The sequence below is a fragment of the Micropterus salmoides genome, unplaced genomic scaffold (genome assembly GCF_014851395.1).
Source record: "Micropterus salmoides isolate LMB-PRFRI ecotype aquatic unplaced genomic scaffold, ASM1485139v1 Ms_hic_scaffold_16, whole genome shotgun sequence".
NCBI classification, from domain to species: Eukaryota; Metazoa; Chordata; class Actinopteri; order Centrarchiformes; family Centrarchidae; genus Micropterus; species Micropterus salmoides.
The window spans coordinates 25,543,326-25,559,386 of record NW_024040707.1 but is presented as its reverse complement, the minus strand read 5'-3'; the positions used below and the strand labels follow the sequence as shown (position 1 = coordinate 25,559,386).

The 16,061-nt window shown below is 41.5% G+C and overlaps 3 protein-coding genes across 3 annotated transcripts; 2 read left to right on the top strand and 1 right to left on the bottom strand.

The window, feature by feature from the left end:
* The first annotated feature begins 1,394 nt into the window (after positions 1-1,394).
* LOC119905774 (pyridoxal phosphate binding protein) lies at positions 1,395-4,318 on the top strand. The gene is made up of 8 exons (XM_038723089.1): positions 1,395-1,550; positions 2,220-2,327; positions 2,434-2,469; positions 2,546-2,621; positions 2,699-2,839; positions 2,936-3,078; positions 3,266-3,364; positions 3,575-4,318. The coding sequence occupies exons 1-8, from the start codon at positions 1,461-1,463 to the stop codon at positions 3,776-3,778; spliced, it is 897 nt and encodes a 298-aa protein (XP_038579017.1). The 5' UTR covers positions 1,395-1,460; the 3' UTR covers positions 3,779-4,318.
* A 478-nt stretch (positions 4,319-4,796) lies between these two features.
* tmed4 (transmembrane p24 trafficking protein 4) lies at positions 4,797-8,906 on the bottom strand (the record flags this gene model as incomplete). Its single annotated transcript, XM_038723090.1, is given in 5 exon segments — positions 4,797-6,249; positions 6,354-6,500; positions 7,773-7,898; positions 7,984-8,084; positions 8,816-8,906. Coding segments are annotated over 5 exon segments (615 nt in total), but the record flags the coding sequence as incomplete, so codon positions are not given.
* A 2,084-nt stretch (positions 8,907-10,990) lies between these two features.
* Positions 10,991-15,123, top strand: LOC119905773 (NF-kappa-B essential modulator-like; the record flags this gene model as incomplete). The annotated part of the gene is given in 6 exon segments (XM_038723088.1): positions 10,991-11,866; positions 11,984-12,124; positions 12,971-13,227; positions 14,176-14,250; positions 14,340-14,441; positions 14,932-15,123. Coding segments are annotated over 6 exon segments (786 nt in total), but the record flags the coding sequence as incomplete, so codon positions are not given.
* Positions 15,124-16,061: the final 938 nt, after the last annotated feature.

Here is a 16,061-nt window from a genome sequence, read left to right as displayed (position 1 = left end):
TCTACCAGGAAGTTTCAGAGCACTTCATGCTTCCTGCTGCTGACCAATTTTATGGAGATGCAGATTTCATTTTCCAACAGGATTTGGCACCTGCACACAGTGCCAAAGCTACCAGTACCTGGTTTAAGGATCACGGTATCCCTGTTCTTAATTGGCCAGCAAACTCGCCTGACCTTAACCCTATAGAAAATCTATGGGGTATTGTGAAGAGGAAGATGCGATTCGTCAGACCCAACAATGCAGAAGAGCTGAAGGCCACTATCAGAGCAACCTGGGCTCTCATAACACCTGAGCAGTGCCACAGACTGATGGACTCCATGCCACGCCGCATTGCTGCAGTAATTCAGGCAAAAGGAGCCCCAACTAAGTATTGAGTGCTGTACATGCTCATACTTTTCATGTTCATACGTTTCAGTTGGCCAACATTTCTAAAATTCCTTTTTTGTATTGGTCTTCAGTAATATTCTAATTTTCGGGGGTTACTGAATTTGGAATTTTCACTAGTTGTCGGTTTTAATCATCACAATTAAATGAAAAACACATTTGAAATATATCAGTCTGTGTGTAATGAATGAATAGAATATCCAAGTTTCACTTTTTGAATGGAATTACTGAAATATATCATCTTTTTGATGATATTCTAATTATATGACCAGCACCTGTATGTATCTTCAATATAGTGATAACTTAGATTCAGCCAAACACACTTTAAACCTTTTATTCAATCCCTTTGTAGTATTCACTGCATATGAGTAAACTCCAAATTGATTGGGAGGCAAACAATTGTTTAAGTGTTCATAGATGATTTGAAGGGACACTTACAACATTAATATGAGCAAAGAGTAAAATTGAAAATACAACACAACTTAAATGTGTTGCCCTTTAGACACTAAAAAATTTAGCTATTTATTTTTCCAGCTATATTAACAAAACTTTTGAGTAGGTAAAACCAGAATTATGGTAGGGGGAAGGTTATAAACATGGATTTTTCCCTCAAAAATCTTTAGAGCAAGAAGGGGAATATAGTGTACATACAGAACAGGATATAGGTGTGTAAAAAGACACAAATAACATTGCCAGGGGTAGTCTAAATTATGTAAGGATATTTAGAGAGGTCCAGTTTTCACATCCTTTTTGTTATTGGATTTAGAAATTAATTTAAATTTATATAATGTACAACCTCATAGAGGAAAAGTACATTTATGAACGTGAAATACAAATTCAACACAAAATCTCCGTAAATATGAATCAATGATGAATCTGCTGAAGCTTTACTAGAATTTCCTGGCGTGCTTATTTAAGTGGATGACTTCCCTTTGGACGTCATTGGAGACTATCGGGACCAACAGAGGGCGCTGTCTGAGGGACGCTCCCTCTTCGGGTGGACTTTTATTTTGACAGTCTAATGTCGTCAACGCGGACACGTTTCTTTACGTACTGTGTCGTAGCAGTTTGACGGTATGTGGAAAGTAGCAATGTCGGAGGAGGTTGGGAAGGCGCTTCGCTCGGTCGTGGAGCGGGTGAACCAGGCGGCGGCACGGCGGCCCAAGGTAACTGCAGCCCGGGAAGCTCCCCTCAAGAGCGCCGCTGCTGTCACTCAACTCTCGGGCTCCGAAAAAGTGGCGCTGCGGCGGCACGACTCGTTATGTAAGGTTGCCAAACACCTCAACCTTTGGATGGGAGACAGTCGGGCTTGTGGCAGCACCTTCATAACACCGTGCATGGTCTAATAGTGGCTGCATAATACGCGTGGGAGCAGGATGATCATGCTTATCATGGGCACGCTGCCGCAATAAATAGTTCCTGTAATCACGGTTTTATGATTGACATTTTGCATGTTTGCTAGTACACGACCACGCGTTTGATCAGCTTGCTCACACCACAGCTCTGTGAAAACGCGTCCACTAGTGACGAAGTCATCCCCCCCCCACCCCACCCATTTAAATAGCATCAAGGTTGGTATCTAGGTCACCGCGTGTAGGAATGCACAGCATCTTCACAACATCAATCAGATGTCTCTCAGTGGCTTGTTACTAGTGGAGCTGACTGCGAGACGTGGAACAGCATCTTAACATAGCAGCAGCCAGGACCAGTTTCATCTGAGTCACTGTTCTGCCAGAGCCAAAATACCTCAGCTACCATGCTGCATCACACTGAGCTCCTCTGCTGATACAGTCAGTGATACAGATGAAAAATAAGCCTGCTTTGTCCTTCCTCAGACACTACCAGCTGTGCCGCCCCGCCTGGTAGCTGTCAGCAAGACCAAACCCCCAGACATGGTTGTGGAAGCCTACAGACAAGGGCAGCGTAACTTTGGAGAAAATTATGTGAGTACAGAGCGCTGCTGGTGTGCATCTCTCCAAGTGTTACAGCATCTCCTTAAAACTCTGAGAGGAAGGTGGGAAATAATGTAATTGTTTATCTCCACACCAGGTTAATGAACTTGTGGACAAAGCTTCAGACCCTCTGGTAGGTTTACATATTTTATTTTGACTCCTCACCCCAGTCTGTGACCATTCACAGTGTTTCTTTTTCCCTTATGCAGATTTTAGACTCATGTCCAGAAATCAAGTGGCACTTTATCGGCCATCTGCAGAAGAATAATGTCAACAAACTCTTGGGTGAGTGATCGTCCCCTGTCCTGCTCAGGCTGCATGTTTAAACGCCTTGCACTGAGTCTTGTCTTTCTGTTTACCAGGCGTGCCAAACCTGTTCCTTGTGGAGACCGTAGACTCTGCGAAACTAGCCGACAGGGTCAACAGCTCGTGGCAGCGGATCAGAGGAGCCAGCACACAGAGGTTAAAGATCATGGTGCAGATCAACACCAGCGGAGAACAGAGTTCGTGTTACCTTTTTCTGCTCGGGTGTTTTGGTGAGCTGAGCACAAACACAAAAGTCAGTTGTTCACAAACAGTTTGTTGAATGTTTTCTGTAGATAAACATGGGCTGCCACCAGAGGAGACGGTGAACACAGTGAAACACATCGTGTCCCAGTGCTCCGCCCTGCATTTCTTAGGACTCATGACCATCGGCCGTTATGGCTACGACCTCACCCTGGGCCCCAACCCGGACTTTCAGGTACAGAATACTCTGCGTGCACAATAGTACTGTGGTGAACTATACATTCAATCAATATTGGAGTGAAGTTAAGAGTTTTTTCCAAACCCTAAATGTCCCCAGGTTGAACCTGCCGAATGAAGACTGGTGTACGGAAGATGTGCGTTTATATGTTCATTTAACTATCCCTCTGTATCTTCTCCGGTAGATGCTGCTGAGTCGGAGGCAGGAGGTGTGTGACAGTCTGAAGCTGCCTCTGGAGGAGGTAGAACTCAGCATGGGTATGTCCACAGATTTTGAACATGCGGTGAGTATCACTTCTTATCAGCATTCATAAACAATTTCTGAGCACAAATATGGAAGCAAAAATAAAATAAATTCCCCTATTTGACATTTCTGTCGGCAATTCTTTGATTTTGAGCTTCTCGTGTGTAGTAAACCTTAAAGTAGCTGTTAAATCTCACTTGCCGTCTAATATGTTCACTTAAGTTTTTATCTGTGCTCCCATGTGTTGAAGATTGAGGTGGGCTCCACCAACGTGCGAGTGGGCAGTATTATATTTGGCAACAGGGACTATCCCAACAGTGCAGCGAACACTCCAAACCCCAGTCCGGCTCCCAGTCCGGCGCCCAGTCCGGCGCCCAGCCCGGAGAAATCCGCCAAGACGGTGTCAGAAGAGGCCGCCAAGAAGATGCAGCACCTCACTGTGTCTGGACACTAAGAAGAGCTTCTTCTCCTCTGAAATACCTTTTAAGAAAAGAAAAAAAACACTTCACGCTCAAGCTGAACAGAGCAGTGAAGCAGGTCATTTCCACAGAGCCATGTGGAGCTAGGATTGCAAAATTCCTGCATAATTTTAAAGTGTATTTGCCTAATCCTCTTCACTTTTTTGCCCTTCTTGCTCTTTTAAGCATTAAAAAGTGGCATTCAGTATACAGAACTAGTTCTACCTTTTTTAAAAGTAGCGTGTTACTAACCTATAGTGCTCTGACTTCCTTCTCATGGAAACCTCTCCTACAAGGTTACTGGACAAATGTACAACTACTGAAAACATGGTGACATATGGAAAATGATTTCACTTGAGTTACGCGATAGAGAGGATTTGTTGTGCTGATGTGATCTTTTCTACCTTTCCTTAACGGTGTACAGTGTCCCACACAGATCAGGAATTCCACACAGTACAGTGTACCGTTTTTGTTGGACAGATGAAACAAAGACTTGATTTAATAAATCATTTATCCCTTTATAATGACACATAGTATTGTGCGTTTGATATTGTTTCGTATGGTGTGCCAAATGTGTCAAATCTCTATTCTTGATATTAACAAATCCAAGTAGTGTTTTGTTTCTGTGTAACAGTCTTGTGTCCATGGGTACGGTGGGGCGCTTTGTTGGAGAAGGAAGGGAGTGAATCTATGCAAAGAGATGATTTTGTTTGAGCAGTTTTACACTGCAGCCATCATGGTGGTGCAGGGGTTTCTTCAAACAGGTCACAAGGTCAGTGTATTTTTCTGTCTCCGTGAAGAGTGCTTTCATTGTATGATTTTAAAAAAAAAATTAACAAAAGGATGATCAGCTTGTGGTTAGACATGTGGTTGCAGCATTGTTTGGTTTGGAATCTGGCTATGAGGGAAGCCAAAGCCAAGCAATAAATTTTACTGTTGAAAACATCTGCCATTTGCTGTGTATTTCTTCTAGTTAGGGCAAAGTGGCACAAATAACATCAGAGACAGACCGTCGTTTGGCCAAAGTTTATTTATTAAGCACATGGAGGTGACATTTGGAATCCGTAGCAATGTTCAAAGTGATCATTTCAAAAAATGGAAATAAAGACTCAAATCCAAATTTTGACTGTGAAAAAAAAAAAAAATACAACCCAGTTAAAATAGGAAACCACTGACTCACTATATCCCCTTTTAATTCTAACAAGTTCTTCCTCACTATGAATTTGAATTAACTGAACTTCCAAATGTATAAAAATGTCCAGCGCTGATAAATAACAATTTGAGTACAGTTGGGTTAAGCTCAGCATTTAAACACAGGCATCGACTGCTCAATAAATAAGTTCTATGACACTGAAGAAACACAATTAAAGACCTTCAGTTCAATCAGTGTAAAAGGCATTAGAAAATGAACAAGACAGTCAATAACCTGTTATTTACAACATACAGAGGAATCCTGTTAATAGACGAGTATCACAAACTGTATCTACAGACCTAGCTGTGGTAAAATGTACAAGAAACTGTACTCTAGGTAGAAACTATATACAGTTAGTCGAAGGATGGATGGTATCACTTTATTTTGACCCTCCATTTCCCATTTATAAGCAATATATAAACACTTAAAATGTGGTTAAGTAGTGATTACCTGTTCATTCACAAGTTATGAATGCTTCATGGGAGGTTATAATGCTTCACAAATATTTTAATAAACACAGATGTCCTCAAAGCTGCTTACAACTATTAACTCTTTATATACTGCTTATAAATGCTAAATAAAGTAAAGCAGTATCAAATGGACACGTGAGGAACCAGTGTAGTACCTGCATAAGTGATGAATACGGCTAAAAGCCTGTGGTTAGTTACGAGTTACAAAACCTGGGAAAAAAATATGTGCAACACTAACAATGAGAAAAAAAGGCCTTCATAAAATCATGTATCAATAAACTACTCGGTTATTACTTGTAACAGCTTTAACATTCAGGCATTGACTCCTACAATCTCTATCCCTACTGTTGTCTCTGCTGCTTCTTGCACAGGAAGATTAAAAAAAGTAACGTGTCCAGTGTTGTCAAGAAAACACAACTACAAAAGCTAGAAACAGAAATGTGCTACTGTGTTCTTGCTAATGGAAAATAACAATTTCCTAAAACATTTACAAGGTAAAACACATTGTAAAACAGCCGCCTCTGTGAATTTGCTCGTACCACTTCTGGCTGATATTAAGACCACGTTTCTTCTCCTGGATGTCTCTGCGCTGTTGACAGGCGTCTCTCCAAGTCTGTATACTCGTGTTTGTTGTTGCCGATGCTCAGACAAGACTTTACACCAGTTTCTTCGCCTCGAAGAAGCTTTTCAGATGCTTCATCTGCCAGATGCCGGTGACGATGAGGATGAGTGTCTGAGCGATGGACCACCAGAGAACACGCTGGTTGGTGCTCTCGCTCGTCATGCGAAACCGCTCCTCACGATACTGTAGAAGACACGACACACAATGAAGTCACTAGAGAGGTTTAATGGCATAGATAACAAGTGTACTTAAATGTAGTGAACAATCTCAGACATGACGTCACTGACCCTCTGGTAGTTTTGCTCCTTCTGGATCTGTTCAACTTGGTCGAGTAGCTGTCGGACTCGCAGCTGCAGCTCGGTGAGTTTGTCCTTTGCTGCAATTTCAGGGTAGTTGTTGGTATGTTCTCCGACCTGAATATCCAGATGCACCCTCTGCAACATTGGAAAACAGAATGTTTGAAATCTACATTCTGTGGGCATTAAAACAATTTATTATTGACTGATAGTATTCCATAAACGAAATGTGGAAAAGCTTCAATTAGCCTAAAAGCTTAACCAGGATTAAGCAGTTTCATAAAGCCAACTCGAAGTTTACATGATCAGACTAAGTCAAGTCTGGTTATAGATCAGATCACAGCGATTTATTAATTAACAGACATTTAAAGGCATGATGTTCACTGCCACAGAGCAACATATAATAAACATGTCATAAGGAAAAAGCATTGAAGCAAAAATGAATGAAGCTGGTGCCATTAACAAAGAGCTGCCGATGTGCGGTGAACTATTCTGTTTGTTTGCAATAATGTCATAATAATTTTTGTATCATAAATGTTGAAACTTCTGATGTGACTTTTTAGTCAAGGACACCCATTGACACCATACTGAGTGTCAGTACTGATATTTTTCAGCTTTCACTTTCTCTATTCTAAAGATATGCCTGAAGGTTTGTGTAAAGATGAGATTTACCCCCTTATGGCTGCAGGTAAACATTACCTGACTGTACCTGTGCATCTGGTACACTTTTTATTAAGATGGATTTCCGTGTCTGTGATTTAAATAACATTTATAAGTCCTGCATATCCATGGTCAACCAGGAGTTTTCACTTAAGCTGCGTTCTCACTGCAGGCTTTAATCCTTAATTCTGATTTATTGTCCTATCTTTTTGATTGGCCATTCTCATTCTTTTTTAAATGCCACGTTTTGTTTTTTTGTGGAGCATTTTTGCGTTCACCGTGTTCCTGCAGAATTGTAACAACAGTCACTCTAGAGTGACATTACGTTAGATGCCCTCCTATGATTCCCAGAATAGCTCTGCCTACTATAACTTACTACAGCTCTGGATCAAATGTGTTTATGGGCTTTGTTTTATTTGCAGTGCATTTAACAGCACATTTGTTCACTGGAATCCTGTGCAGATCATTCAAATCTTATCTCATTTCTTTTTCAGTCTTCAACCCTAAGCAAAATGTGATAAAAGTTAAGTCTCCACAGTCTCTTAACTTTCTGGTTTAAGGGGTAATCTTGCTTTATTAAAACATCCCTAAGTTTAAACATAAACATGAAGGACATATTTGTCAAGGTCCCAATGTGAATACACTGAACAATAAAAGTAACATTGTTAGTAATAAACATTTGTGTGACACATTTTGAAGGAAAATAGCGTGCTGGTCAGATAAGAGTCAAAGCAGAAACTATGTTCGTACCAGTTTTCCTCCTGCAAACAGAGCCATCTTGGTGGAGTTGGAGTGCAGACAGATCTGATGTTCCCCGGGAGTGTGGGAGGTGAAGGTGAACCGTCCGTCTGACCCATACTGACGAGACAGGATAATCTGGGAGAGTTGTAAGAGAAAAATCTTTAGATTCAATTTATACGTATGTGGGTGCGTTTTATAATACCACCTCCTCTGTCCTTACCTTTGTGTCTGGGTCTTTGATCTCGACATGCATCCCAAGGCCGGGGGTGGCTGGGAGGAAGGAACTGGTCTGTTTGTCCCACAGCTGGGTCCTGTACTTTCCTGTCAGACCGGCAAAGACACACATCATGCAGCAATCATTCAAAGGAGTAAAATAGCTATAGAATAAAATTTATGAGAATATAATTAGTAGAAATGTTAATATAGCGAATTGAGGCGTTCAACATAATGTAGCCTACAGTGGCAGTTTGTGATACACCAGCATACACTAAGTGCAGAAACATAATTCTACGTAGTTTTCCACTTAACTTAGCTACATAATCTCATCCAGTGTTTCCATAGGACACACAAATCTCGCTGTCTCAATTTTTGAAATATCATACCAGGAATTCTGGGCGACCTCTTGATATTTTGTGTTTATCCCCCATATTTACATGTAATACAAAGATAGTACAGCGTAAACATAAAAATGTAAATATATAAGCACACAATTTTATTTAACTGTATTCTGCAGGTTGTGTAATTGTCACTTTTGGTTTCAGGCTGACAATATTTCAGTTAACGTTATTATTCTGAATGTCAAACATAAACTCAGGTGTAAGAATGAATGCGAAATTTATAGGCTAACGAGCAGCTACTAGATCCTCCAGAAAACCTCAGTGTTTGTGATTATAAGGCTTGTAACCAGGCTTTAACTATGAACTACACGTTTCTTCAAGGTGTCGAGTCTTTTTGTCATTTTTGTTTTCACTGCAGCGTCTTTTGGCGGAGCCAGCTGTTCGCCTGCACTGCTAGTTAGCTACATCAAGCTAACGACCCCACGAAATACTCACCAATAACCATGGTCTCGTCTGGAATTTCTTCAATGAAGCATTTTTTCTCCGTCTCTCCTATGTGGAAATAGAGTGCGTAACTTGGATAAATCCAAGCTAATAGTAAAATAACTCCAGCAGCAGGGACAGAGAGCATCATGTAGCTTATTTCACTTTGCGCACATCAGCAAAGGCGCTGTGTGCCGCAGCCCGCTGACGTCATTTCACACTGCGGAAGAAGGAAGGGGATTTCCTGAGGGAGGTGCGCTGCTGTGCCCCGAGTTCAGAGTCTCAGGTAGCGTCCACATCGGATACCATTTCACTACTTTTTTTTTTTACAGTACAGATTATTTTGATAAACAAACAAGTGACAGTGAATGACAGCATTCATAGTTTTAACACAATGTTTTTGGCTAGAAAACGTCTATGACTGCAAATAAAAATGTAAGGAGAGCCAATGAAACAGAGAGAAGAGTCTCCATAAAACTTAAATTAAAGGACTTATTATGCTTTTCTTTTATGTATTTTCTGTCTTATCTTTACCTAGTGTTTCAGTGTTGGATGTTAATGTTAAACATGGCCAAAGCTCCAATTAATGAGGTAAACATTTAAAAGAAATTCCTTCTGAGCCAAACATTCTTAACTCTCCGTTTAAACAGTTTTTTCTACTACATATATGGTAATTTGCCTGCGGCCTGGCAACCCCTAACATCTATCTGTCTGTACCCCAGCGACAACAACAGCCTGGCGCGAGTCCAGCGCTGACAAAATGTAGAAAAATGTTTTGTTCAGAGGAAACAATGGTGCCTTGGACATCCTGTTGTGTAAAAAAGGGCAATGCATTTTACTGCCTTTTGAACATGGTTGTGTTTACAAACTTGTCACAACTGATTGGGCAACACCTGTGACACGAACACCAAATGTCTTTGCCAATCAGAAGACAGGGACTTTTTTTGGGGGGGGGGGGGGGCTTCAAGAGACGCTCCTGTCTCTTTAAGCTACAGCTTGTTTTAGACAGAGGCTGATATAAGGGCCTGCATGAAGGGCCTGTTTAAGAAGGAAATTTATTCTTTTAACTTTGAATCATGCAAAGATACCATAGAGGAGTCATAGAATTACAATACAGGCCTGGAAATGTAGTATAATAGGTCTCCTTTAAAGTTTTAGTGGCATCTAGTTTTGAGGGTTGTAAATTGCAATCATTGGCTCACTCACCACTCATCCCTCCCTTTGCACGGGTGTAGGAGAAGCTACAGCTAGCTAGCTCTTGTGCTAAATAATACGTGTGGTCCTCCATTTGTCCAAATTTCACTTCTCTTCTTACCTCTAATTAACCAGACTACTACTACTTCTTCTTCATAAGTATTCAACATAGTGACGAAACGCGCTCTAGAGCCGTCTGTCTGTTTGGGCTACTATAGAAACATTAAGAGGACATATATGAGGACCCGCATTTTATGTAGATAGAATTGGGTCATTGTTAGGTAATAAAAACATAACGGTTCATCGTGTAAGGTCTTTGGACACCACTGAAAACATTTTTATGGATATGATATTGCATTTCTGTCAATAGATGCTCCTAAAAGCCAAGTCCCATTTACAGGCCTGGTGTGGCTACACGTTTATGCAGATCTCAATTAGAAATCTGATCTGGTTTTTATAGAAGTTCTTTGGATGTATAAAACCTCTTAAAACCCAGTGGGTCACCTGCTTGAACTACTTCTAAGCTGCTTAGATCGCGCATACCAATACAAATGTATAAACTGTTGTCAAAATGGACATGCTACACATTGTTAGATCGGTTAGATTCTCCACAGTTCAATTATGTTGTTCAATTTACAGAAACTTTGAGCACCAAAGGATTATTCATTCAGATTTACCAGCATGGTGAAGGAATTAAAGGCTTGTCCCTTATAGACGCCTGTCCCAAATATAGGCAGGGTGAGTTCAGTGATTTGAAACAAGTGAAAGCCCGGGCTATTAATTTAAATTTTATAGTATATATCTCATGAAGATTTAGAATCGAATGATATATGGGATTATAGATCAAAATCAACACACCTAAAGGAATCTTGTATAAATTAACACTTCTAAACCTCGCTTAGCAATGACTCGTGACCCAATATGTTACAGATTTATAAGAAACATAAAGTAGACAATTCCGGAGGTAGTATTTGCAGCCTGAGAGGAAGTGCTGCCTGACAGGCTTTACTCGGGGAACAGTGTTAATCTATATTTCCTGAGCTAATAACAGGCGCCTCGGCTTTGACAGATAACGTCAACTCGCCGTAAAACACGTACAGTGTGTTAGGATAACGTTACAAACTGGGCAAAATGCCTTTCGGGAGATACATAGGCCGTTGATGTGGGTCGTTGTTTATGTCAGTCAACAGAGTTACCCAGCTACTGGTTTGCTAAATGCTCATAGCTAGCTCACAAGCTAATTCGCTAGCTACATAGCATTAGCCAGGTAGCTTTTACTTTGGCTAAATTGCAACGGTTACTAACAAGTTGTATGTGAGTGACAGCTGGCTGTTATTCCGGACAACATAACTGAAAAAGAAGAAAGGGTAAGAGGAGTTTGGTATCTCGTAGAGTTAGTGCACCTACATTAGCAGTGTGTTGTTTTGTTCTGGGTGCGGAGGAGAAAACAACTTCGTTTAACGTTAATTAAATCACGTGGTCATATCATCAGCTGAAATTGACTTTTTTAATGGTTTTACTTCTGTTTGTGCTGTAAACAAATACATGCAAGAAGCTGTGTGTCTCGGGTGTTTGCCTGATGGTGCTGGGGATGACGTAATGTTTTCCTCGCGTCCACCGGTACCTGTATGCAGGTGACACGGCGCAAAGAGGAGACACTGCACGAGTGAGTCACTGCTAAAGCTTATCAGCAGGCCAGACGGCCTCCTCGCACATGAGATGGACCGGGATTTGAACGAGAGATTGAATTGAAAGTGAAAGTAGCTACCTCAGGTCGGCTAACGGGAACGAGGCGCGGTATGCCATGTGTCAGTACGTGATGATGGGTGCGGGTCTGTCCCCCCATTAACATGGTGATTCCCGCAGCAGGTAACATAGCTGGTTGGGTTTAGCTGAAGGGAAACTCATATCTACGAGGACACAGGCTTCAACACAACATGGGTATTTTTATTTGTGAAGTGAGTAATAATGCATGATTTTCTGTAGGGATGGTGCAGCCCCAGCCTGATGGCCCAATGCAGTGGGACATGTCAGGAGAAGAGAGTGGAGGGGCCCTGAGGGTCCCACCAGAGCTGGCTGCCAATGAAGTGGTGACCAGGTTGCTGGGTGACAACCAGCAGCTCAGAGGTATGATGTGTTCCCATAAGCTAAAGAAATAAAACAATATATACTCAACTCAAAGTATGTTTATCTCTGTACTTGATGCTGGAGCTGGGCATTACTGAGGGAATAAAATGGTAGACATGTTGGAAGGATACAACAAAACTGTGTCTACAATGACACTCATTGATGTACAACTGTCAGGTAAGTTCAGGAAACTGTATTCTGTTACAGTAAAGCAGCCTTTAAATAAATAGACTGCATTTGTAAAGCGCTTTTATCAGAGGCTGACCTTCGGCAGCCGCTGGGGTCCAGTGTCATGCACAGGATAATCATAAAGTCAACAAACTCAATCAGTAATGTCAGTTACATAAGTCTATATAAAGTTAGCTAACGTAAGCTACGACCATAAGCTGCTGGTCATAACAAGACCATGTAAGACTGTAGTCTGTAAAACCCTGGAGTATATTAAACTGAGAAATGTGTATGACTGATAATGAATGTGTTAAATTTGACTATAGTGGTAAATACATCTTACACAGAGAGTAACCGTAAAGAAGAGTCAGCATATCTGTAGCAACAAAACGCAGTGTTTATTTACATCAACAGAGCAAGAGTGCGAACAATGTGTTATTTAATCTTTCAAAAGTTACCTAGTCCCTCTATAAGCCCCAGAAATCACCACATAAAAGCTGCACAACAAAATCAGAATAACCTTCTACAGTTCTTATCACAATCACGAGAAACTTCTAGTTTCTTATCACAATAGTGGTTTAATCTATAGAATATCCAGGAAATAATTCCTGTGTGACGCTCTGTATGACATTATTGATCTCCCCCCTGTCCTTTTACCTTTATCCTTCTGTCTCCCAGAGGCCTTGCGGCGGAGCAACCTGGCCTTGCGTCAACGCTGTGAGGAGATGGAGGGATGGCAGCGGAGGACAAGAGAGGAACGAGAATTTCTCAGCTGTCGTTTCCAGGAGGCCAGGGCCCTGGTGGAGAGGCTGGCCCAGGAGAACCACTCCTTGCAAGGCATGGTGAACGGACCAGCCTCCCACTGCTGCAGCTCCAGCCAGACTGAAGACCTGCAGGGGCGCCCGGCAAAGAACGGACCGCTGGACGGACCACAGGTCAGCTGCCCACTGTTATATTCTGTAACCCTGTGTTGGTACATGTATGCAGACATTAGTTCACCTATTTTTCACTGGTTAGTTGTCCTGTTGCTACAGTAATAGTTTCTGTAATTTCACCATATTTGGAAACATGTAATGTGCGGTGACAGGCAAATGTAGATTATGAGATTACCAATGGAATGAAATGAGTGTAAAGGCCAATCAGCAGGATGTCTCTCTCACAGGCTCTTTCCTCCTGACTTGATTCACACTTGTGAATGGATGTCATTGACTATATTTATTGTCAAATTTAATGATTTCATGTGTTTCGCTTTTTATTTGTAATTAATGAGCTACATATTGATGTAGAATATAAAAAGAGAGAGAGGGACAGAATGAAGGGGAAGAGAAGGAAAAAAAGAGTAAGGAAGACCGCTACTACTCTCTAATCTCTTCTTTGTCGTCCTCTCACAAGACTATGCATCACTGCCAACATCTGTTAGAACAGACACGGCTGAGTCTCAGCCCGGTAAATGTTTGTGCTCTCTGTGATCACTTATACTATGTCTCAACACAGCCAAACTCACAGTTTAGTTGTTCTCATTTACACATGTTTCTGTTTCTTCAGAACAGGTACAATATAGGGATTTGATCAAGAATCATACGTACTGCATGCCATCAATCATTCTCAAGCCACTGCACTGCTGATCAAATCATTATTTTGTGATCATATTAGTGACAGCAGAGGAGCAGCGCCTGTCGCCTGTACTGACTGATTTTAAAATTAGTTATCACAAAGTTTCAGCCACAAAGCATCTGTTACTACATCTAAACGAGCAAACGTTCAGCGTGCTGGAAAAACAAACTGAAACTACATTAGAATACTGTCTTCTGAAGAATAGATGCTCTGCTTCTGAATTGTTTCCACTGGACTTTGGAAACAATTACTTCTGTTGCATCTTTCAGACTCTTGATCAGCGGGAGAGGAAGAGAGTTGAAGAGACGGATCAACACACACAGACCTTGCCACCTCGCAGCCTGGTCAGTCGCTGTTGATCCTGGGCGCTTTCTGATTTCACTTTTGATGGATTTGATTGTTTTTCACCTAACTGGTATGTCCGTGTGTCCAGGCTGATGCAAGTGTGCTTAGCTCCTTGGGTAGCACCTTCCCCTCTCCCCCCACCTCATTCTCGGAGGTATGGGGGGAGATAATGGGAAGGGAAAATAGCCAGGTGAGCCTGCTCACTCCATCCCACTTTCAGATCCCTGACCCCTCCTCTGTGGCCGTCACGCCTCTAGTGTCTTGCTTCACCCCACCTTATCTTTTGTTCAGGCAGAGGTTTGAAATCCTGACCTTCTGCTTGGATAAATAGTATGGGCTGGCCTGTGAACTCTCAGCACAAAACCTGGCGCTAATCACCATGCAGCATTAAATGTTTTAATAATAAACTTGGCACCAGCTATGTTATGGGGGACTGTGTTTTACATTAGGCACTATAAATCTAGAGGTCATCTTACCTTTACTGGATTTAACACAGCTCTTATCCATAAAGTTATTCCTTCTGTCTCCTTTTGTAAACCTCAGCTTGTGTTCTCTCACATCTTGGTGTATTTCCACTTTTTGCTTGGTGTCGGGCCTCCAATGAACGTGGTCTGTCTCTGTCATCACATCTCCCTGCATCCGCTCATCCCAGGTTCTTTCACTTTCATGTCTCTCTGCAGCCTGTGGAAGGGGCAAACGAGTTCCTCCAGTTGCTGAAGAGCCACAAAGAAAAACTGGAGGAAGGGATGAGAGAGCTGAGGAGAAAGAACGAAGAGCTGGAGAAGGAGAGGGATGAGGGAGAGAAAGACAGAGAGCGAATGCAGCACTGCATTGACCAGCTGCAGGCCAAGCTGGTCCAGGCCCAGGCACAGGTAACACTGTGATCCCAATACAAACCAGTGCAGCAATGTAGTACTACAGACACAAGGAAATAAGAGCAATGACAACAGACGGATGGGTGGATGGCTGGATAGATAGGTATTTTAATTCATCCTCAAAGGGAAATTGCAGTTTTGCAATAGCAGCAGTTTACATAAAATAAAAAGGTACAAGATTCAGGATTTCTGTATTGTCATTCCACAGTGTAGTATGAAATTACATGCAAAGTCCACAGCTTAAAATACACCACAGAAACAATTAATAAATATATAAAAAAAGACTTACACAAAAGACACATGAGGTAAGTTTAAAAAATAACAAAAAATGCAATTAACACATTTACAATATATACTCATTTAAACTAATATGCTACTATACATAAATATAAGTAAAAAATACATTAATATACTGTATGTCTCTCTGACTATATCTGTGCAAGTAGAAAGATGTGTATTGTCATTCAGAAGAAATGGGTCTCCTCTTTCTGCCCAGAGCAGAGTCATTGTAAATTTTTACTGCAGTAGGCAGGAAAGACTTCCTATAGCTGAGCTGAAGGAGTCTCCGACTGAAGAGACTTTGTCGTCAGACCAGCAGTTCATGCAGATGTAGGGAGGTGTTGTCCATAATTTTGAGCAGTTTGTGCAACATCCTTCTTTCCACAACCTACACCGGGGCAGTCCCCAGCACAGAGCCAGCTCTCTTAGTCAGCTTGTAAATGACCAAAGGAGGGGGATTTTTCAATTATAGGTCAAGAAAAAGCTAGTGAAGCATTAAGTACAAGGTGGCACATGCAAGACCATTTCTGTATTGTTTTCCTAAACCTCTCTTACTTTACTGTCAGCTTTACTCTCATGAGTGTTTCAAGTCAGATTCAGCAAACCCTGCAAAGAAAAGTTCTGGTATTTTCAACCTGGGTTTTATTCTCATAATG